We start from the raw sequence: 23,477 nt of genomic DNA, 5'->3' as shown, positions 1-23,477 counted from the left end.
ATCTCCCCTTTGTTTTTGATAAAATGGTCTATGCTTGACATGAGGCAAGGTTACACTTCTGAGAGAAGGGCTGGCTTTTTAGAAAGGGAGAAGGCATTCTAGTGGGTTGCTAGGGTCCACTTCTAGAAAAAACAGCCAGGCAGGAAATGGGACATCTGGAGGCTGATTGTCCCCATCCACCAGGAGGCCAAGCCCATTGGTGTTAAAACCAACTCTACTGAAGAATCAAGGGCAGGGGCAGGGGAAGAGGGAGGGAACTTGGCAACCAAGTGGGGCAAGAGCTGCAAACCCACCGTGACAAAGACGGAGGCCAAAAGTAAGCCCACAGAGTAGATCAGTCCTCTGCTGTTTAGCCGTATCTGTAAGAAAGGATGACACAGAGTTAGGCTTCTGGAGAGGCATCTGCTTAGTGTGAGGCGCTCAAGCCACTCTGAGTAGCCATGAGTCCAAATCTCTCTAGGATGAAGAACACAAGGTGGCTTTGCAGCCATGTTCTGCGGCTTGCAGTAGGGACTTGTGTTTCCTAGGACACCCAAGGTGTGCCCTTGTCTCTGCTATTCTCAGCCCAATTCCACCCTTCCCTCCAGCAGTAGTGCCTTCTGGGCTGGCCCATGGCCACCTGAATGCTCGGTTGTGTTAACTAATTCTTGTTGCCAAAAACAATTCCCTATGGTCCTGACCTCTGGGGAGCTTTCACTTTCCTGACATAGAACTTTAAGGGTAAACTTCATAACATGGGTAATGGAAGCAGTATTTTGAAAAACATTACTAAACTTTTGATCTCTTTTGTGTTAAAATGTCTGTGATCTTCCCCTGATCTTAATGGGAAAAGGTGGATGAGGCTGCTATCATGAATAGACAAGAGGAAAAAGTTAACATTTGCATACGGTAAAATGCACAGATCTTAAGTGTACTATTGGGTACATTGACAAATGCATGCATCCATGTAACCCACATCTAAATGAGAATATGAAACATTTCCATCACCCCAATAAGTTTCCTTTAGGGTAGCAAATCTAGCTCAAACCTCTCAAAAACTACTTTCTTAGGATGTGCTAAGCCAAATAATAGCAGAGAACCTTTTCTCATCCTTGGACTACTTTAAAAAAAAGACTTTGTGGTCCAACTGTGCACAATGTAGATCCAAACAATTGTTTCCTGGCTCCCTGCCTCACAGATGCAAGGCCCACTAGGTGCCATCTTCTAGGAAATGCCCATCTGACCCCATGAAAGGCTCAACTGGGATTGTTCAGCTCCAACATTTAGCATTGTTTTTATTTCTTGCCTTCAAAAATATGCATTTTCCTTCTCCAGTTCCCTCTTGGCAGTTGCAGAGGAAACAGAAAGGCAGGCTGGTTCCAAAGTCAACAGGAATTTAGCTCACAGTGTATGTTATGTTTTCCTGTATGCACACAGAGACCCATTCATACCTAGTTTCATGCATGGATGTGGTATACAAAACAATTCCCTAAACCCTCCAAAGTTTGGGGATCCAAAATCCCCAGCCTGAAAGATTCTGACTTGCCCATATTATAGTTTAAAATCTCTTTATGGTGTGGCTGTGGTGTTAGCTCCACATAACCAGTGAATTCTTTTAGGAACAGTAAGAAGCCCCTGGATTTTTGCTAATGTTTTTATAACTTGGAACATATGTTGTATGTTGCTTTGCATTTTTGGCTTTGGGTAATTTGAACATTTGTGTAGGCGTAGGTTCTAAATGGATGTGTTTAGCCTTGACTTTATGTTGTAAAATATCACTGGGGGGGAATCTCTTTCCATGAATGATTAAATGAGGTAAGACGGTAAGTATGTTTGCAGAAAAGCAGCACTTTAATGGAAGCTGGTGCCCAAGCCCTTTCTTGTCTAGAGTGCATTCACAAACAGAGGGTCACAGTGAATTCTGGTGGCAACTCTGTGAGTTAAGTAGGGTGGGTTCTGTTTTCCCCACTAAAGATGAGGCAATGTAGACTCAAGGAAGTGATGTGCTTCACCCAGGTAAAGACTCTGGTGTATGTGGGGTTTCCCAATGAGACAGGGACCATGGGCTTAGACAGAGTAGGGTGAGGGCCTCCAGAAAAAGCAAAGTAACAGTCAAAGCAATGTAACAATGTAAAGTCCCTATTGAAACTCTGTATTCAGCATTATGCAAAGTCAAGGTCACACTACTTCTCTAGGGTAAAAATACTAGACTAGGAATATAGACATCTTCAATGAGATCAGTTGAAGGTCAAAAGGCCAGGAGCAACTTGACCTGGAATGTTTTGAGTGCTCTGCAAGGGTATCTCAGCATAACCCATGACTTCACTGTAAACAGCCCTAGCAAACAGACAACCCAGCCCACCTTGAGGGCAGGGCAGGTGGTACAAGTCCATACCCTAAGCCCTCAATTCTCAAAAATCCTCAACTGCCTATAAATCCCCTAGACAACGCACCACCCTGGGCTCTCTTGTCTCCTCCTGGCATGAGCCAGGAGCTCTTTCCTCTCACTTAATTTCTAAATAAAAGCCTGTACCTTGCTCTCCTACCTTGAGTATCTGTGAAGCTCATTCTTCGGCTTCATGAACAAGAACCCTGACATCACCCACACATCCAAACAATTCTGCCACACCAGCTAGATTTCCTACAATTTAACTCAATTCTGACTCTATTTACCTGGAGGTAGCATCAGATTCCACAGGTTAAGGGATCAGTTCTACAAGACTGTCCCCTCCCCTTCAGATGCCAATCACAAGTCCAGGTTGTCACCTGTGCTTCTGAGCAACTGGTATCGATGGGAGGTTCCAGCAACCCCGTCCTTTCTGACAATTTAAGAAAACAGTTTCCTTACAGGATAGCTGGTTTATTAGAAAAAATGTAATTCAAGAACCTTCAGCTGTTAGAGGTGCACAGGGTGAGGCATGGGGAAAGTACGCAGAGCCTCCATGCTCGCTCTGAGTAGACAACTCCCCAGTCTTCACATACTCACGAGGTCGGAAGCTCTCAGAACCCTGTCCTCATCAGTTTTCATGAAAGCTTCATTACATAGGTATGTTTGATTAAATCACTGGCCATTGGAGACTGAACTCAATTGCCAGCCTGTCCCTCCCTCAAGGTTGGGGGATGGGACTGAAAGTTCCAACCCTCTAATCACAGGGCTGGTCCTGACAGCCAGCCCCCATCCTTAGGTGTGTTCCAAAAGTCTCATTAACATAACAGAAGAACTTTAATAGTGCTCTTTACCTAGGAAATTCTAAGAGTTTTAAGAGCTTTGTGCTAGAAATGGCACCGAGTTTTTAAATATTTCTTATTATAAATAAATATCACACAGGGGGGCCTGTGTGATATTTATTTCAAGTCTGCACTTACAGTTGGGCTTTGGATGGTAAATTCTAGGCTCTTCCTTGTGACACAGGCAGTGTAGTTCAGGAAGCAAGCCAGACTGGACGGGTCAAGAAAAACTTGAGGCCAGTCCAGTGGCCAGCTAGCAGAACAGGTTAAGTGAAAACAAACCAGCTAGATTCTAGGAAAATAACTTACGGCAAAACAGAGTTCAGTTTCTAACGGGTTCAAACCAACCAGATTTGGGATGGAGAACAAAAATAACCCACAGTTACCCCAAAGCTCATTATACATTCATTAGCATACTAAAAACCACATCCATTGGCACCATGACAGTTCCAAGGCTGACCATATAGGGACAACAAGAGGGTGTACCCCCTTTTACCTCCAAATCCCCTCCCAATTCAACCCCCTCTCCACCTATCCTGATGCATATTCCACCCCATGCTTAATCTCCAGCTGTGAGACCACTCAACCCCACTGTGCCCTTCACCTGGGGAGCAGGCCCACACTCCCTTGAGGGTGCACTTTGCTTTACTAAACTACTCTTTGCTTGCACCTGCTAGACCTGCTTGTGGAGTCTTTCTCCATCAGAGTCAAGAATGCTCAACCTGGGTTGAGGTCTCACCTGGCACATAGGGAGACCTCCTCAGACTGGATTTCCCAGCAACACTTGCACCCTGCTGGGCACAGGGAAAAAGCAAGTTCTCTTCACTTGCTAAGAACCCTTGGAAGTGGCACCTGGTTCTTTCCCGCCTATCAGTTCGGAAAGGGCCCTAAGGGAATTGTAGACCGCTGAAGTAGATGCCATCAGGACTCCATTCACATCCCTGTGCCCGAATATACCATTTTGGATTGGCCAGCTGCCTCCCCACAACCAGAACCAGCATCTGTGCCTAAGGCCTTTTCCCTGAACCATGAAAGTGCCATGTCACCCTCCACCAATTATGCTTTGGGGTAGTTGTGTGAACACCCCAGCTCCCCTGCCCCTCAGGTGGGGTCATTCTGAGACAAGGGTGTGCACCATTTCCTAGGCCTCTCCCAAGGGACAAATTCCAGTTGGGTTTGCTAACACACCTGCCATTGGCTGCCTTCCCTTCCTGTCTCACATCCCCACCTCCTAACAGTTTCCTGCCCCTCCAAAATACACTCCTAGTCCCGCATCCTTATCTCAGGACTGAATGGTTTCTGAAGGATCTAAAGTTTGATAGACAGTAAGATGTATCAGTTCAGGTCTTGGCGACCCAGGTAAGCCATTCCAGGGGAACTTGTATGGATCCTGCTTCCCCCCAGATATCACCTTATTTCCCTGACCCAAGGCCCAAAATCTAATGGTCACGATGTATTTTAAGGGGATTGAGTTATGTCTCTGTAGCTCCCAGGAGCTTTGTTAGAACAACCCTGAGAAGAATCATTTGTTAAGATGTCAGCAAACTGCCCCAAGTTACCTATGCAGGTCTTATGGGAATAGAATAGCTTTTCTACTGGCCCCAGCAGTGGCATTCTGGCATTTTGCTAATTTTCATGGTGTAAATATTCCCACTCTGCCTACAACTGCTAGGTGGGGTAGGCAGTGCTCCCTCGGTCTCTTCTCAGGACCTGTATGAGCCTGCTCCAGCATCCTGCTGTCCTGGAGATTTTCAGAAAAAAGGAAAAGTGTTCCTAGCAGTTGGGTAGTGTCTAGGTACTGGGAACCTGATTTGGAAATGCTTGCTAAAAAAGATGAGAAGGAAAGATGTGGACAGCATTAAGAAGTGATTGGTTCATTGATTTATTCCACACAGGCCCTCTACTGGGCGCTGGAGCATCAGTTGAGCAAGATCAAATTCCTGCCCACAGAGAGAGAGGAGATAAGCATCCCTTTGGGAGAGCAGACAGTCCCATGTGATTCTAGAGGGGTAAATGTGGGTGGAGAACATTTTCTGGGGACATGATTGTTGGCTGACAACTGGCCTTAGAAGGAAGACTGGGAAAAAGCCTTCATATACCTGGCCACTCCATCCTTCCTGGAACATTCCGGATCTATAACTCTTCCTATTCTCCCTCTTTCTGACTGACCGTTCCTCAGTCCCTTTCACTGGATGTTTTTTATTTTTTTCCTACCCAATACCAGGATATGGTCTGGGCTCTCTTCCCCATATTTACTTCTTTTATGAGCTTTGTGCTCATAAAATCACATACGCTATTGACAACGAGTTTATACCTGCAACAAAGGCCTCATTTCAACATTTATCCCACTGACTCGAAACCTCCACGTGGACAACTCTCATACATACCTAACTCTATCTGTCCTGAATGGAACCCTTGGTATTTCCTTTTAAACAAGTCCCCCAACCCTGGGGCTGCCTGCCTTATCTCCATGAATGGCACCACAATACACTTAGTTGCTCAAGCAAAGAACTAGAAGTTACCTTTGATTTTTCTCTTTCTGTTATCTTTTCTTGAATCCATCAGAAAATCATATCAATTCTTTCTTAAAAATAACTTTTCTCCCTCTCTGCACTCACATCACAGCCCATGTTACCAGCTTAGCACACAGTAAGTGTTCCATTCATGACTGATCAGAAAAATAACGAACTGGGCAGAAAGGTGTGGGATGAGAATGTTTCTGATTTTGTAGATTCTGGAGTCAAGTGGGCTCCTGCTTGGAAAAAGAAAAATAAAGACCCTCTTTCTCCTCTGTTACTTCTTGGATTCATTTTGCCTTTCTAAGGCCTAGCTCAGTAATCTTGAGTTTTGCCCTGGCTTCCTGCAGCCTGCCTAGGGACTTTTATTTGTTCTGTTAAAACATGTGGAATAGATATTCATCACCGAAATGGGACAAGAAGTGCTCATTTTCCTAACTTTGGCTTTTAGAATATTTCTCATTTCAGGCAGTTAGGTAGCTAGCTGGCTTTGGAGCCAGCCACAAGTGCTAAGAAATGTCAAAATCTGTAAAAAATTGCAGTCATTCCTTGATGTCAAATGCCTGAACTTAAAACCATGCACAAAACAGCTGTCTCGATGGTAATTATCCAATAATTATGATTTAGAAATCCCATCTAGTTAGGATGGAAAAACTGGTTCAATTGTTAGATCCCTGGTGAGGGCAGGAGAGGTCATTCAACCCACGCAGGCTTCTCAGTTCTGATGTCGGAGATACAGACAGATGTCAGGGGTTACCGCTGTGCCGAATGCAAGGAGACCCCTGAGTGCCCTTCCAGAAATGAAGCCTCTCTTCTTGGAAAAGCTGGCAAAGAGGGAAGACAAAAATGCTTGTGGCAAATAAACCCTAAGTTTGCTTTTCCATGAACCTGACACTATTTTTCCAAGCAACTTCTGCATCTTGGCATGAAGTTACACAGTGATGCCCCCAAAATGTGGCTGGGCTTGGGGAACAGGCCACTGGAGGGCCTGATGAAAGCCAGGGAGGGACCCAGGGACTAAATAAATGGGTAATCCTCATGGAAGGATCCAGAACAGTTCCTGCAAACCTTAGTCAGAAACCCACCATAGACGTATAACTTACCACGGCCTAAGGCAGTGAGGATTTTACCTGCCACAACATCTTTAGGACTTCTAGAACCAAAGTCTGGGGTCTGGGGCCTGAGGTCAGAAGTTTTCCTCTTCCAGGTCCTTCCCTATTTATGTAAAGTTGAAGAGCTCACTTTAGCCTTCATAAGCAGACCCTGTCCTCTCTTCTAGCCAAGATTCAAACTCAGGGAGAGAGCTGGTCTAAAATTCCACCCCGGTGATAACATTTGGGTTCCCGAGTCCCCAAGCCATGCCTCCTTTCCACTTTTGTCTCTGGTATTTTGAGGGGAGAAAAAACAATCTCACTATCTTTCTCTGCCTCTTTCTGGCTGTGCGATTTAACCTCTCTGGGCCTTGGCTTCCTGACCTGCAGAAGGGAACTTAGAACAGCATTGCCCATGGACTGTGACCTCTGCCCACCTCACCCTTCATTCCCGCCTCCCTGGCCTTCCTTCTACACCCTGACACAGGCCACCCCAGTGTCTTTGCACTTGCCACCCCATTTCTAAAATGCACCGGCTGTCCTCCATGTACCCAATTCTTTCATTATCCACCACTCATGAGAACCCAACCTTCCTGTCCAACGACTCCAGAGTGACACATGCCCCCCCAGTCTCTGTCACGTCACCTGCCTCACTGTCTTCATAAGGCTCTGCTCTCTGAAGTTATCCCACTCAGGTAGTTGTTGCTTATGAATTGTGTCTCTCTCAACCCAATGCTGCTCTAAGAGTGAGGGTCTCATCTACCTTGTTCATTCTATATTTCCAGCATCTCACCAAGTTCCTGGAACATAGTAGGTGCAGAGTGAGCACTGGTTGAAGAAATAATCCTTGCCTGATTTAACTGCTGACATGGTTAGAGCAGACCGTGTGTGCATGGTGTTTCTAGAGTGTCTGGCAGGTCGTAGGTAATTGATGAATGTTAAGCAATTATTATGGCTGTTCTGTCTCTCCCTGCTCTCTTCTTGGGTCAGCTATTCCTTCATCTGCACTGCTCACGTGTCTTGCACCCCAGAGAGGTGATGCTGATAGGAAAGTTAGAATCCACTTATCCATCCACCTACCCACCCATTCATCCATCTACATATTTGCTGAGCACATTCTAAGCACCAGGCACTCTGCTAGGAAATAGTAAATGCAGAAGACAGGCATAGTTCCTTTCCTCAGGAAGATCACCTGTCTGGGGGAGACTCAGGCATATGGACAAAATTAAGCTCTGATGAGAGCTGACGAAAAACACAGGAGCAACACCTGACCGAAGCTTGAGCAACCACAGCTGACAACTAAGCTGACAGGAGGGAGGAGCTGGAACCTTTGGTAGCTGCCTCGTTACCCTGTGTGAGGTGCTCCGGGCCCAGAAGGCCATCTCCTGGGACTCCTGCTTTTCAAGAAAACCAAAGACACAGCTTAGTTGGGCCAAAAACTGGGCAATTATTTTGGTCTACTATTACTAGGCAAAGAGGTAGTCTGTACAAATAAAGTTTCCCCCCAAATTAACGTCCACCTCTCTACATGACAACACCTTAACTGCCTCTGATGAAAATATTTCATTCTTAACTTTTTCTTGGTGACTCAGAATCACCACCATGAATGTCAATTATTTAACTGAGCTAAAATACGGCAAAGCTCTCAGGAGCTACTGATGTATGAGGGACTGCTCTCCTCATGATTAAGGAAATACAACTGATTCTTTATTTAAATAAATAAATAAAATGTCCTGCTGTATTCAAGATGGCAACAGGTAGAGTGTGGATGGCAAACACACAGTGGACAAGGCCTTACATACAGACTCCAGTAGCAGAGAGGTGATGTGGGCAAATAACTCTCAAAGTAGAAAAGAGAATGGGCCAACATTCTCTAATGAGGAAGAGATTATATAATGTGCGGTGTGACACTATATTTGAGTAGTGTGTAGAAGTATTAGAGGAGTCGGTATGTAGTCATGACTCAGGTATGTTTTTGCATGGGATTTCCTCCCTTTTTAAATGCCTTCTCAATCAAAGAGATCAAATTACCTAAGAAAAATAAGAAAAAACAATATTTTAAAGTTTTCTACTTTGTCCATCCCTGATTCACGTCAGCTGGCTGTCCTTGCCTGCTTCTTGCCCATTTTAGTTCTGATTCAGGATGAGAGTGAAGATTATGAAATATTGGATTCTAGAATGCACTGCTTTAATTGAAATACAAGCATGGCCTAACTGATAGTTCTTAAATTGTGAATATTGCTGAAGAACAAGTTAACAAATATTTTCCTTTGAATTTTTAAGGTTCAAAACGAAATCTCCTTTTCAACACATGGTGCTGAGACAACTGTATATCCACATGCAAAAGAATGAGGTTGGATGCGTACCTCACACCATATACAAAAAGGAATCTTGATTTCCTGAAGTTCATGAACTGTTTAGAGACTGTATTACTGAATTTTTGCTTTCAAAAGAGAGGCCTACATTGGATGTTTATATCCCTGGAATAAAATGAAGATCTCTAGCACTCCTTACAGAAATAGCAGCATTTGGATGAAAATGCAATGTGACACATCTTCTCTAGTCTCCCCAACCAAAAGCCCTGTGCCGTTGCTGTTGATCACAGAATGGCTGTTTTTTTCTGTATTTCCCCCTCCACTTCAAGGATAAAGGCAATCTCCAACAATAGGACTAGATGTGCTCTATGTACAATTCCAGCAAAATGACCAGAGTGACCCAATTATGTCAACTATAGATGGAAAACATGATTTGAGCCAAACATCTAATAGGGCCTAAATTTTTGTCCTCATGATGTCATCCTGTTACTAGCATTCAGGACCTGAAAAGCGTATGTTTTCATGGTTGGGGGTATTACTGATCTGAGAATTATGTTTTATTTTCTGTTCTCTAAGGGATGTTGGGAGAATGTTAGAAGGAGGGCAGATCCTTAGAGGTTCATTTATGACAGACAATGTGCCTTGTTGAGTTGGGATTTCAGGCCTGATATCCATGTTCATTCAGGAAGATTTCAAAGCTGGTAAGGGGAACTGGTTTACTTCCAGGATGAGTTCTGAGTTTTGTTATTAAAAGATTTTTATTTCACCTTCCATGACTTTACCATGTAATCCCAGTAAAGAAAAAAATAAATATAATGGATCTTAGGGACATTGGAAGGACTTGCAACCCCTTCTCTTGTTTGTTCATCTCTCCCTGGAGAGAGTCAACATGGTAAAATCTATTATTCATGGGTTGATTTTCCATGTGATTTAGAGCACAGTTACTTTTTAGCTTTTTGCTGCCTGCTTTTTAGCCATATTCTCTAGTCTTTACAAGAGAAGACAAAAAAGAGTTGAAATTGACATAGATCTGAATTTTACTTCTTATAGCTTTGATAAGAGACCAGTGGGAAAGTGAAACAGAGGAATAAACCAGGTGGATTGCTGGTGAACTCAACAGACCCATCCCCAGGGTTCTGAGCAGTCTGGTCTGCCAATGAAGATGGAATATAAAGACGGACCAGGAAACAAAGCGAGCACTAAAGCTTTTGGAGGGAGGGGGACACCCAAGACCGAGTAAGACCAAGCAATGACAGAGGGTGTCTAGTAGAGCTTCCTAAGAAAAGCAGGTTGTCCTAACTGTAGGTCTGTCACTCAGAGTGGGATATGGAGGTTTAAGGCCTGAGCTGAACTGGGAGACAGCAAGGGAAGACAATGATAGGACTACAAAGCTCCTTTCTCTACCCTTTGCTCATGGAGCATTCTGGTCTCCTGAAAAATGATTATTAATTTTTATAAAATTTTAACTTATTTAATTATTTAATCTAAAATATATTGGTTTGAGGGGGCACCAAATTATACATCTATCCATGCCCTCCTGTCTCAGTCAGGACCTGCAGCTTTCTTCTAACTCCTGAAGAGCTCCTACTGGGGAAAGCTAATGCGATGCATGCGGTGGAAGATCTCAGACTTTTCATGGCTCAAGTACGTACATGCCCTGTACTCTGTGCCATGAGGAAGCTCACCTCTACAGAGCTTCCTGTGGTTAGAGTATGAGGGTAAAGCCTATGTTAAAAACAAAAAGAATCTAACGGTGCCATGAAGTTGCACCCCAAACCCCAGGAATGAAATTAGAACAAATTACAATGTATGAAATTGTGTCGTTTTGAAAAATAATTAGGCATGTGTAAAGAGCTTCAAAATGTTCACATCTATATGATAATCCTAACTCTGGGAAAATAATTTCAAGTATAAATATAGTTTTATGTACAATTTTTATAGATCACAAAAAATCTAAAGGATTCATGTACAAAGATATCTGTGGCATCATTATTTATTACAGTGAAAATCTTGAAGCAACATAAGTGTCTAATAGCAGCAATATGATTAAGTAAATTTTGGCATAATTAGAATATTAGGCCTTTACAGATGATCTTTCTAATGAGATTCTAAGGAAAATGTGTTTGATATAATAAGTATAAAAAGCAATGTACAAAATTGAACAGCGTGGTCTCAGCTATGGAAACTAACCGAGAAGGAGAAAAATATGCTGAAATGTTAACAATCAATGTCTAAGGCTAGCAATCAATGACTATGTGTGCTATTGCATTGATCCTCTAAAGTTGCAGCATCTCATGGGCAGCCACAAGCCGCAGGTGGCTATGTAAATTTCAATTAATTAAAATAAAATAAAAATTTAAAAATTCAGTTCTTCACTTCCACTAGCCACATTTCAAGGTTCCACGATCTCACATAGCTAATGGCTACTGTGTCTGACAGAACAGCTACAGAACATTTCCATCATTACTGGAAGTTCTCCTGGGCAGGCACTGCTCCAGAAGTTTTTGCTAATTGGAGTTTTTCTAATTCTTGATGAAGACCATGAGCTATTTTTATAATCAGAAAAAGGGAATAAAAAGTATAGATTAATTGAAGGAAAAAAAACAAGAGATTGCTTGAGGAATGGGAAAAGAGAATCAATGTGACTTGTATTTTAAGGAAGCAGCAAAGACTTTAATGAGAGAGATTAAACACAATCAAAATACTGCTCTCAGTGTGAGCACAGGATAGATGTGTCAGCTGGGGGATGGTCTACATATGGCTCAGGAAGAGATGCCACGAGGCAGGATTGGTTGCTGTGCCCCAGCATGGTTGGGGCAGCTGACCCGAGGGCCCCGGTCTGCATGACAGAGACAAACTGCTTGGATGCTTCAGACAACAGCAGTTTGAGCCCAGTTAAAGGTTCTCCAGCAAACCCTCCTGTGTCAATTCCACTCTCAATCCAACAACCCAGACTGCAGAGACTGCTAGTGTTTGTGGACATCTGCGCCTTCTCTCCTTCTTGGGTGCACTGTTAATCCAGTGTCCTCGATCCCTCTTGCATCTGGGTAGGAACGTATGACTTATCTGGACAATGGGAGGGATCCAGTAGGACATCAAAAAATGTTCATCAAGAAATGATGAACAGCCTCATCAAAAAATGTTCTGGGTACTCTTCTAAGCCCTGGCTTCCTCTGCTTTCTGTATAGCTCTTGGAGAAGGACTCTAAGACAGAATAAACTCCATGCCTTGAGTTTCTGCTTGAATTGTCTATGGGAGCTGCCAGAACAGAAACACTGGCAGTGGATTGCATTGGGACACCCCAGTGAGATTTTGGGGTTGTTTGAGAGGTCGGAGTGACAAAATTCTAATTTGACCTTCCATGCAGAAGGTACAAACACAGCAGGTCTGGTTACTTAATCCTTGATGTCTCCACGGGGTCGCCTGGAACCATGACTAACCCTTGGCTGGTCCCTGAGAATGTGGTCCTTGGAATGTCGTTTATGTTACTGACCCATGGTGCTGCTTTGTACTCCAGAAGCAATGGGGCATGCTGCATCAGACTGTCAGGACTGCTTAGCTAGCTTTATGAGGTGCACTGGTGCTATGCTGGGATTCTGAGTTTTGTTATCATGACTATTCATGGAGCAGGAATGTGTCTGCCTCAGCAACGCTCTGTAAAAGCCTTAGACTCCAGTGGACTTGCCTGGATACCTCACACATACTCCTATAGTTCAGTGCTCTAGAGAGCACATCCTCAGTGATAAGGTAGGGCAGGACTTGCAACCTGCATCTAACCTGTCTGGACTTTGGTGCATTTCATTTTCCTGCTGCTTTTACTCTATATCCTTTGCTATAACAAACCTTAGCCATGACTATACCCTGCTGTTGAGTCCTGTGGATACTCCTGGTGAGTCGATGAACTTGAGGATGGTAATGAAGCTCCCAAAATACCTCTCACATAAGATATTTCTTTGGAAAACAGAGCACATATTGTGTAGAATAAATATGCTTTCTATTTGGCACTTGTGTATCTTACTACCATCTGTTGATATTCTAGCACATACATCAAATACTTGTGAATTTGGTTAATGTGAGTCCATTCATAAAAGTCTGACTGACAACAATGTCCCTCTTGAGTATCTTAGGAATATCATGTAGAATCCTGTGATCACCTAATGAATTATGTCCTTTCAGTGGCCAGCCCAGATGCCATTTCTTCATCTCTTACATGTGTCACTTAACAGGCAATCAGATGAAGCAAATTCACAGATTTAGGACAAGGGCCATGAGTGAGACAGAAACAAAGGCTGTAGAGAGAGACCCCATTTGGTGGTAGTGGGGTTGGTCAGGGGATTCAGAAGGGAATCCTGAACGACATGGCATCTGAGACAGACCTGGAGGAAGGGGCATCATTCCAGAAGGGAAGAGTGCTGGGAGTGTGTGCGTCTGAGGCAGAGGAGTCTGCAGGGGGGAGACACTAGGAGGGGAGGCAGGCACCTTCAGGGGTGATAAGTTCGAGGGGCACTAGCTTAACTATGCAACAGTCAGCAGTAGGTAGGGAGGTGTGCCTGTACGGCGCATTGTTGGGGACCATTGAAGGACTGGCCTCTCTGGTGGATATGTTTACTTTACAACTGGCCTTAGGGCCCGGGATTAAAAACCATGCTGCTGAATCTCTCAAACAAGTCATCAAAAACATCATTTTATAAATCCATATATCATGTAAGCTTGAACATCATCATTTTGATTAATTGTCAGATGAGCACCCACACGATCCGGCTTTCCCTACCTCCCCCCTCAACTGCCTCACACGCCATGTGCCCCATGCTCACTCTTCTGGACTTTCTTCTGTCTCTAACATGCCAAGTTCATTTTTCCCTCAGGGCCTTTGCCCTGGCCATGCCTTTTGCCTGGAATGCTCCACCCTGCCTCAAGCTCCCCTTTGCTGTTTCTCTCTAGTTACTCAGACTTCAACTCACAGTTACCTTCTGAAAGCAGCTTTCCCAAACCCCCCAGTGTAATGTGGCCTCTCTCACCATGTCATTACACAATTTCATAGCAACAGAGAAGACATCTCCACTCCTTAAAGCACGTTCTGCTTCCTTCCATCTCCTGTGCATATCTGGTGAAATCTGTCAGCCTAATGGCTACTTCATGTGAACCTAAACGTGGACTTTCTGTACAGATTTCAGTGTCATTGCAACCAGCTGGACATCCTTCCCTAGTGAAGCAACTCTGAAGTCATCATCTGTTAAAATGAGCCACAACATTTTCTGAAGAATAGATGATTACTGGACAAAAAATTGTACAGATTCACTGAAGTGACCCTGAGTAACCCATTTAGGGAAGCACCCAGCAACAAGATGGGAGTAAACACCTTGGAGGCATAATGCTGTTTTCTTCTGGACACAGGACAAAATCTCAAATTGCAGTTTCTTTCTCAGCCATTGGAGAGGGTCTAGGACAGAGTCTCCATCAGCAGAGGGGGAGCATTTTGGCAAACAGGGAAACAGCATTGAAGCCAACCTGGGTCACCTGTGGATGCCACATGCAAATCCACCTGGAGTCATAATCAGCGTGGCCGGGAGAAATGGCATCAAAGCCACCATTGTTGCAGGGCCTGATGGTAGCCAGATCTCTGCAGAGAAGGGATCTTGTATTTTATGTCCCTTCCTTCAGGAATAAAATGTTTTCCATGTCAAACAAATGCACAAGAACAAGGGCTGGCAAATCAGGCCCATGGGCCCAGTCTGGCTGACCACCTGCTCTTGCACAGTCTGTGAATTAGGAACAGTTGTCATGTTTTTTGTGGTGGTTGAAAAGAATCTGAAGAATTATAATAAATCATAACAAGTGAAAATCACATGAAATTCAAATTTCAGATTCCCTAAGTAAAGCTGTATTGGAACAGCCATACACATTCATTTATGATTCATCTGTGGCTACTGTCAGGCTACACAGCAGAGGGGAGTAGCTGTGACCAAGGCCATCTGGCCCACAGAGCCTAATGTGCTCACCATCTTCCCCTTTATAGCAGAAGAGGGCCAGCCCTGCCTTCAAGTCCTGAGTGTGCCCACGAGCCTGACTTTGCAAGGACTTTGATGAGAATTTGTTCAACATTAGTATTTCCATACCTCCTCTATCCTGAGACAAAGTCACAGGGTTGAGACCACTTAAAATAGAGTCCATATAGCCCTGGATTTAAAGAGAAGCAATGGAGAAAACCCACTTACATAGGAGCCATAATCCACAGCCAGGGTCTGCAGGGCCCAGGGAAGACCGAGGCCGATGAGGATGTCGAACACATTGCTCCCGATGGAGTTGGACACAGCCATGTCCCCCATGCCTGCAAGGACAAGAGGTCATCTGAGTGAGGGCAATGATTTCAGGGCTCTCCTTGGGTACAGGGCCCCTCCCCCAGTGGTCCTCCCAGGCCTTCAGTTTGACAGCCAGACTTAGCTGGCAGGTCTGCTAGCTTGTATATTTGGTTCCCAGGCCATAGCTGTAGAATGAGATGCACATTCTATTAACTATTAACCTTTGCTTCAAACATAATCACTGGCTAAATGTGATTCAAAAAACCAAATATAATTCCAAAAATTCTGAAACATCCCTTAAAAAGGAATAAACTCAACAATTCTTTGAAGCTATTCATGAGCTCACCAACCCATACATTTTAGAATCATCTCCCAACTATTTGACACTATATTCAATTTTTCTAGATAACTGGGCACTCTTAAGAAAATTATAACCCGTAGAATTTAGAGAGGACTTCTTGAGGACACTGTGCTAAGCACTGTAGCTACATACTGTGTTTGTTGGAGGCACATGCCATCTAGCACAAATCAGGCATATAAATTAGAGGAGGTTCTGGGAAGGGGCATGGCCATCTGGGGGTGTTCATCTGGGAAGGTAAATTGTGAGCTTGGTTTCGAAGGAGGGAAGGTTCTGTCTTACACTGCCTGACCTCTGGCAACCACCACTTTGAAGGGTACTGCATCTGGGGAAACTTAGGCTATGGGGTTTGCTTCTTTAAGCCTCAGTCTCCTTGTCCATAAAGTGGAGTATGGTTTTTCATACCTCATAGAATGTTTAAATTAAATAGGATAATGTGCCTAAATTGTTTTGCTTAGTATGTGGCACCCAAAGTTAGCTTTCATTATATTCATTGCTATTTTCAATAATAGCACAATAATATAACCTCCAGAAAGGGCTGTGGGTGCACCTGAGAAACATGTCTGCCTCCCTCAAGGCTGGACCTCCTTGCTTGTTTCCCTGATCTTCTTATGCCAGGAAGCCTTTTGGCCAACATGATACCGGAGTCACTGTCAGCCCAGTGATTGCCATGTGGGCCCTGGCTAACCATCCCCTTCTTGCTGGCGGCCCACCTTGTCTGGCCACGATGAGGCTGGCCATGCAGTCGGGCACGCTGGTTCCGGCTGCCAGGAAGGTGATCCCCATGATAACGTCAGGGATCCCCAGTGTGTAGCCAATGATCGTGACCTGGAAGAAGCAGGAAAAGGCGCTGAGCTGAGGGCCAGTGCCAGCCCTACCTGATCATGGATCCTCTGACTGAAAAGCACAAAGGCTGCAATCTGGATAGTCTCACCAGGGTGCAAGGTCAGCTCTCTGTATCAATTCAGAAGGCGAAGAACATCACATAGAGCAGACCAGGGCTGCAGGTCAGGAGACTGGGCACAATCATGGAGTCCATGCTTTCCAACCCAAGATTGGCCTCTTGAAGTTGTTCCTTTCAGGAGAGGCAGGTGGCTTGGGAGAGGAGAAACCGGCTCTGGGAAAAGGCAATACTGGGACAGAACTCAGGGTGGTCCTGGGAAACCCAGAATGGATGGCTGTTACACTGTGCTGGGAATCTGAGCCTCCAAGTCCTGAGCGGCATGATGGAAATCTACAAGAACTGGAAAGAGGCTGGATATACACCATCCAGTCTTGCAGGAAAAGCCATAAGCAGCCGATTCCTTTCCTTTCTTCCTTGAGGCTTGGGAACATGATCAGCGTCAACCTTATCCACACCAGCATTGCTCCCATTCATTCCGTACTCAGGCACCATGCTGAGAGATGTTCACGTGTTTAACTTACTCAGTTCTCCCCATGGAGTAGATGCGCTTCTCTCCATTCTTCACAGAAGAAGTTGAGGCATTACCCAAAGCCCACATGCTAGTAAGAGGCAGAGGGGGCGTCCCACCAAGCTCACTGGCATGGATGGCACCTCGATTTACACAGGATGGGTTTAGCCAGGGAGTGGAAACAGGTGGTACCCAAGACATTGCTTCCATTAGGTAAATGAGCTCATGCTCACCCCGACCTCCATATGGGAAAACCGAGAGGGAAGAGCTGGCGGAGACAGCATGAGAGGCCGTGGGAGACAGAAGAGGCCGATTCCCTGTATGTTGGCTTAAGGAGATGCTGACTTGCAAGGCTGAACCGATTAGGCATTTAAGGAAGCCACTCAGTCTCCCTCACTTCCCACAAAATTAAGAGGCATGCAGATCGCACGTTGTGAGTGGCATGTTCCCCTCGCAGCTCCTCAGGGCCAGCCGCTGGAGGAGACATTGTGCAGGAAACCCAAACTTTGCTCCAAAGGGCACAGTTGCTCCTTCCCCTCCAGAGATTTGGGGTATGTTAGTTACATCCACTGGAATATCTGATGCCCCCACTTGCAAACAAGGATGGCACCTCATTCCCACTCAGTGCTGAATGAAGCAGGGGTGGCCTTGGGGATCTCTGTCTTCTGCTCTCCAGAGAGAAAGTGAGATGCAGAAACATACATTTCTTTCAGTTGTTATGAGGAGCCTTTAATGAAATGAACCTACAAGCATTCTGGCCAACCTCATCTTTCCTTCTAACCCCCATTAGCAAGCAATGGGGCTGGCTCCCTGCAGGAATTGGTTTCAGTGGGGCTTGGCCTCAAAAGGAGCTGCCCTCTCCCTGCCAGCCCCATTGCTTGCTAACGTTATCATTGTATTTGCTGGTGAGTCTGGAGTTTGGGGAACTGATTCTCCAGGTGGCTGGACCTGGTTTTCTGCTTCCCCTTGTTTTTTGCCTTTCTCCCATTTCTCAGGCCTCAGAGCAAAGGAAGCTAGCCAGAGAGGGTGAACCTCTGATCAGTTAGTCTGTGTGTTAGTGCACTTTGGAAAAACCTTTGAGCCACCTGCAGGTCAAGAACACCAGCACTATTCTCCAAACCTGGAATAAAGTGGGCATCCAAGGGACATGTCAAATAAAAATGTTAGTGGATACAGAATGAAGGACAAACCCTTGATTATAAGATCTGGGTTGAAAGAGAATAGTTATCTATTTGTGATGTTGAAGGCAAAGAATAATTTTGGGCTAATTTGCTATTACCTCCAAAACAAGATTTGCAGAACCTTTTTTTAGCACTTGAATTTAATTCTTCAGAATTTATATTGCATTTCTGTCCAACACTCGAGCAAGATTAATTTAGATTTGCATAATTTTGTTATGGCTTTTAGTTTCTGTCTGACTCCAGTTCTACAGGATTAGGGTTGCTCCCTAGGTAAAGGCAGAATCGTAAATGGGTAATGCTTTTTGAATGGCTGTGTTTCCTAAAATGGCTTTGGGGCAGAAACTCTTTTGAGCCATAGCCCCACAACCAATGCACCAATCCCTGAATCATTGTTTTAGCCCCAGAAAGGACCCTTGAGAGGTCACCTGGCTCAATGACCTCATTTTCTGGGTGACGAAACTGAGACTCAGATAGGAGAATTGACTATGAGAGGTGAGATTATCACTTCCCAATTCTTCATGCCCTTTGCCTTGTGGCTCTGCTGTTCTTGACACCAGAGTAGGTGGAGTGTGTTTCCTCCACTCCATTGATGTTGGGTGCAGCTGATGGAGTATGGGTGGAAGTCACAAACCAATTCTATAGGAGTTCCACTTGCCCTCTTGCATTCCAATAATCAACCATGAAAAGAGCATCCCCAGGTACCCACAGGTCCAAGCACAATGAGCAAACGCATGGAGTAGACATGAAATCTACCTCCTGCCTTAATCAAACATAGCCATGCTGTAGCTTGAAACAGAACTATTAAGTTAGTGTCTGCTCTGATTTGTCAAACCACAGTCAACCTGCAGACATGGTAGCAGGAGGACAAATATTTATGATTCTAAGTCATTGAGTTTAGGGGTGGTGTGTTATGCAGCTTATTGCAGAATTGATGACTATACAGTTACTACGCTGTATTTTTCTCTTCAAACAGCTCTAGCAGTGCCACGGGGTCCTTGATACACTCACCATCCACACCATCATGTAGGAGAAGGCCGCAATCCATAATGTAGAGGATGCAAATGTCACCATAAACCATTTCTCCCAGCGGGGCTTATTGCAGTTGGGTACAGTGAAATATAAGACAAAACTCAGTGGCCAGGTGAACGCCCATTTCACTGTTTCCAGTTTGCCAGCTGGGGAAAATTAAAAGGCAAAAAAAAAAAAAATCTGTTAGCTTCATGCTCTGCTACCAGACCTTTGCAATGCTTTCCACATTTACATCCTAATTGACGTCCTGTGAAATAAACCTTACTATACTGTTCTTTTCCTAGGAGACTAAAATGACTTTCCACTACCAGCACAACCTGATGTACAAAACCAAGCAGAATAAAAGAACTTATCCACTGCCCACCTGCTCATCAAGCTCCAGAATGACAGATGAGTCACTTCTGGGTATACAAGGGCTTGGGGGGATGGTTTGGCAAATGCAGCCAGGTGGGAAAAGGTGAGGAAGAATCTCGGGCAGAAAATGAAGAGAGTGTGAGGGGTGGAGGGAGAGGTGGGGAGGGAAGCTAGGAATATGGCCAGTCTGCTTCTGTTGTCTGTTGTCCTCATGGTTGGGGAACAGAATCTTTCCAGATTATGAGGCATCAGTGGCCACAGCGCCATCTAGTGGAATTGCTCCACATCATCTGCTAACTTGCTGACGTCTTGAAAGATGATTTGAAAGCTCTTGGCATTGTTAAAACACTGCTTAAGTGTTTATATCCTGAGTGGGTGTGGATTTGCAAGCTAATCATTGCTTTCTGGCTAACTACCCGCTGCCATGGACGAGATGATTCATCTACCTGTCAGGGATGACCTGATCCTCCCATTTCTGTATTGCCTACCATTCTGTGCATCAGAGACACCTATGAATGCTTATTTTGGGGACTATGTTGCCATGAATCCTTTGCAGCCATAGATTTGACGGACATATTAGTTCCCCTTTAGCCTTTATCACCATCCTTCACAACTAACTCAGCTCTGGTAACAAACACATATTGTTACCAGTATGTACATACATACTCCCTGCTTCAGTGGAGACACAGAACATCTCCATGTTCCAGAAAGTTCCCCAAGCCTCTTCCCAGACAATCTCCTACCCACTACCCCCATAGATTAGTTTTTCCTTTTCTCCAACTTCAAATAAATGAAACTGTATGTGATGTTTTTGTGTCTACCTTCTTTTATTCAACATGTTTGTTGAAATTCACTCATGAGTAATTCACTCCTTTTAATTGTGTAGTTTTCCATCCTGTAAATACACACAGTCTGCTTATCCATTCTCCTGTAGATGGGAATGTGGGTTCCTGCTGGTTTTGAAGTATCACAACTGTAGTAGTTATGAGCATTCTTGCACATGTCTTTTTGTGGGTATGTTTTCATTTCTTTTGGGCAAAGACCCAGGAGTAGAATTGCTGAGTCATAGGGTGGGTGTTTATTTAACTTCAGAAGAAAGGGCCAACCAGTTTTTCAAAATGATTGTCTCATTTTATATTTCTACCAGAGTTCAGGAGATATTTTTAAAATTACATTTCGAACAGCAATTAATAAAATGTTTAACAAAATTTAGTTCATAATTTTATATCAGTATCCAGTACTTTTCCTATTAACTGCTGTGCATCTTATTAGATTTAAGATTTGGAGATGGTAAAGTTAAATATGAGAACATTGAGACTATGTTTGGTTGGATTACAAAGCAAGAAGACTGAGAGTTATTTTATGAGGGGTTTTCAAATGCTACAGAACCCAGGATATGCCCACATCTTTGGATCTCAAATGCATCCTGGAATCCTCTACATTCCTAAATCCTGTAACGTGGTGATGGGGTTTTTAGGATCCCTCCACTGGCCTTCCAATCTCCCTGATGCCCTCACAGAGAGCGACAGACTTGTTCCCGTTTAAAACACATACCCAATCAAAGTCACAAAGAAATCTAGGTATGGGAAGATAGATGACTTCAATTAGACTCTTTCTTATTCTTCAAAAAATAAAAAAAGGAAGAAAAATGAAGTCAGAACATATGACTGTAAGAGCCTGGAAAATGATAGTGCTCAGGGTAAGCTGTAGGCAATACAATTTAGCACCACTGAGTTTTGAGTTTTATCTGTCAGCTACTTTAAAAAATACTGACTTAACACTGGGAAGGCATGATATCTAGAGAACAGTTTTCATTGTCATTAAAAATGATACATATACTTTCTTTAAGTTATAGCTCTATTGTAATAATGATAAAATAGAAATTCAATAGTATCATGAGTAATAAACCTTTAAATGTAATATGCAAATATAACTCTTTGAGAAAACCAAGTGATACAGAAATGTGCTTTTTAAAATGATTTTGAGGAGCAGGAGCAGGCAGATAAGGATTGTCCACCTTCTGGCTAGTCCAACTTTCGATTTCTGAATAAAGAGGTAAAAATAGTTTCCTTTCCTCTTTGAGTCAACAGTACTTCTGGACGTTTTTCCATCTTTTGTTCCATTGCTATGTGGTCCAAATAGAAACCCCATGAGGATAGGTCAATTCACTCATTTAACAGATATTCACTGAATACCCATTATGCCGTTCTGTGCCAGGTACTGACCCAGATGCTGAGGATACAGCAATGAATTAAGAAAACAACTCCCTACTCATGAACCTGGTGTCCTGACGATCATGTGATTTCTAGAACCACATGAACTGAGAGATGAAGCAAAGTGGGTGAAACAGGGACTCTGAGCATTACAGCATCTCTTTGAGTGTGATTTAGCTCTAAAAAGCGTAAGACTTGTTCTAAGTTATATTTCCTTATCAAGCTTTTTGGAAAGCTTAACTATTGGATACAGAGAAAGTTATTGCTGAGTATTTTAGATCTACAACCAAATATATAAATTTGTGCTTATTCAATAGGCAACAAAAATGTACATTGTTTTAAAATGGAAAATACAGAAAAAAATATATAATTCCACCTAGGATAAACATACTTTTATTTTGTATGCTTCTTTTCAGTCTTTGTTCTATGGACATGTTTACCTATGCATACATGTAAACGTTTCTCTCTTTGTCAGTAAATAGGCTTTCTTCATGCAAGAGGTAAGAATATATGTACAATTAATATGTATGTCTATGTATGTATACTATTCATAGGTATATATATAATACATATATATAATATGGATTTAACCTACACATGTATTATATGCACATATAAACATAGGTATATTAATATTTGTGTATATATTATTATAAGTTTACAATACAATATATTTAGTGTTAACACTATATATGAACATGTTATATATATGCATTATATCGAAGCATTATGTCCTTTGCACATAAGCTTTCATTCAGGTATACAAGTGTATGTGCACATGCATGTATATGTAATATATTTATACACACATATACATGTCATATATATGCCTATACTTACATACTTCCATATAATTTGTTAACTATACCCACTATAACCAAGTCCTGGAGAGAAGAAAGCTCTACAGCTGGGTGACAGAAACAAAGGGAGTCCAAGCCCTTGCAGGATTACCACGAAAGGGGAAAAAATGTACTCATCGTGTGGGTGGCTCTTTTTCAGGCTAAAGGCACTGAGCAGGAGCGGAGCCTGCGCGGAACTCCAGGGACTGAACCCTCTCGACCCTCGAGCGCCCTCTGCTGGCCTGAAACGGGCTCGGCCCTGCTCTCCGCGGCGAGTATGTCGGCGGGCTCAGGAGAGGGCTGGCTGGACACAGCTAACTGCAACCTCCAGTGGGAGGTCCTGAGTCCAGAAATGAGGTTTTTCAGCAGCTGGCAGAGGGGAACACAGGGTTATAACTGCACAATCCCATTTTTCACAGATCCTGCCTCTGAATTAGGGATCCCTAAATCTCAGAAAATTTGTGGTCGCTGGTGTGACTCCAGCCCCAGCCCCATTGTCACCCCAGGTGTGGCCCACCAGCGAGCAGCATCAGCGATACCTGGGGACTTTTAGAAATGCAGAATCTCGGGACCCACCCCAGACCTCCAGAATGCCCAGGGGAGGTCTGGTGTGAAGGAGCTGGGAATTCCGCTTCCGGTCTTGGCAGCTCGTGTTCTGCAATG

At 43.8% G+C, this 23,477-nt stretch overlaps 1 protein-coding gene across 1 annotated transcript in view; it reads right to left on the bottom strand.

The window, feature by feature from the left end:
- SLC24A3 (solute carrier family 24 member 3) overlaps window positions 1-23,477 on the bottom strand; it is a 444,494-nt gene that overhangs the window by 4,953 nt on the left and 416,064 nt on the right. The window contains exons 13-16 of the mRNA XM_017666356.3: window positions 19,388-19,554; window positions 16,500-16,614; window positions 15,345-15,457; window positions 294-359 (exon numbers count right to left, since the gene is read on the bottom strand). Coding sequence (XP_017521845.3) covers window positions 294-359; window positions 15,345-15,457; window positions 16,500-16,614; window positions 19,388-19,554 — 461 coding nt within the window. The remainder of the gene's footprint in view (window positions 1-293; window positions 360-15,344; window positions 15,458-16,499; window positions 16,615-19,387; window positions 19,555-23,477) is intronic.

Source organism: Manis javanica, chromosome 5, assembly GCF_040802235.1.
Source record: "Manis javanica isolate MJ-LG chromosome 5, MJ_LKY, whole genome shotgun sequence".
In the NCBI taxonomy this organism is placed as follows: Eukaryota; Metazoa; Chordata; class Mammalia; order Pholidota; family Manidae; genus Manis; species Manis javanica.
The sequence above is the reverse complement of the archived record's forward strand: the minus strand, read 5'-3'. Positions and strand labels throughout refer to the sequence as shown.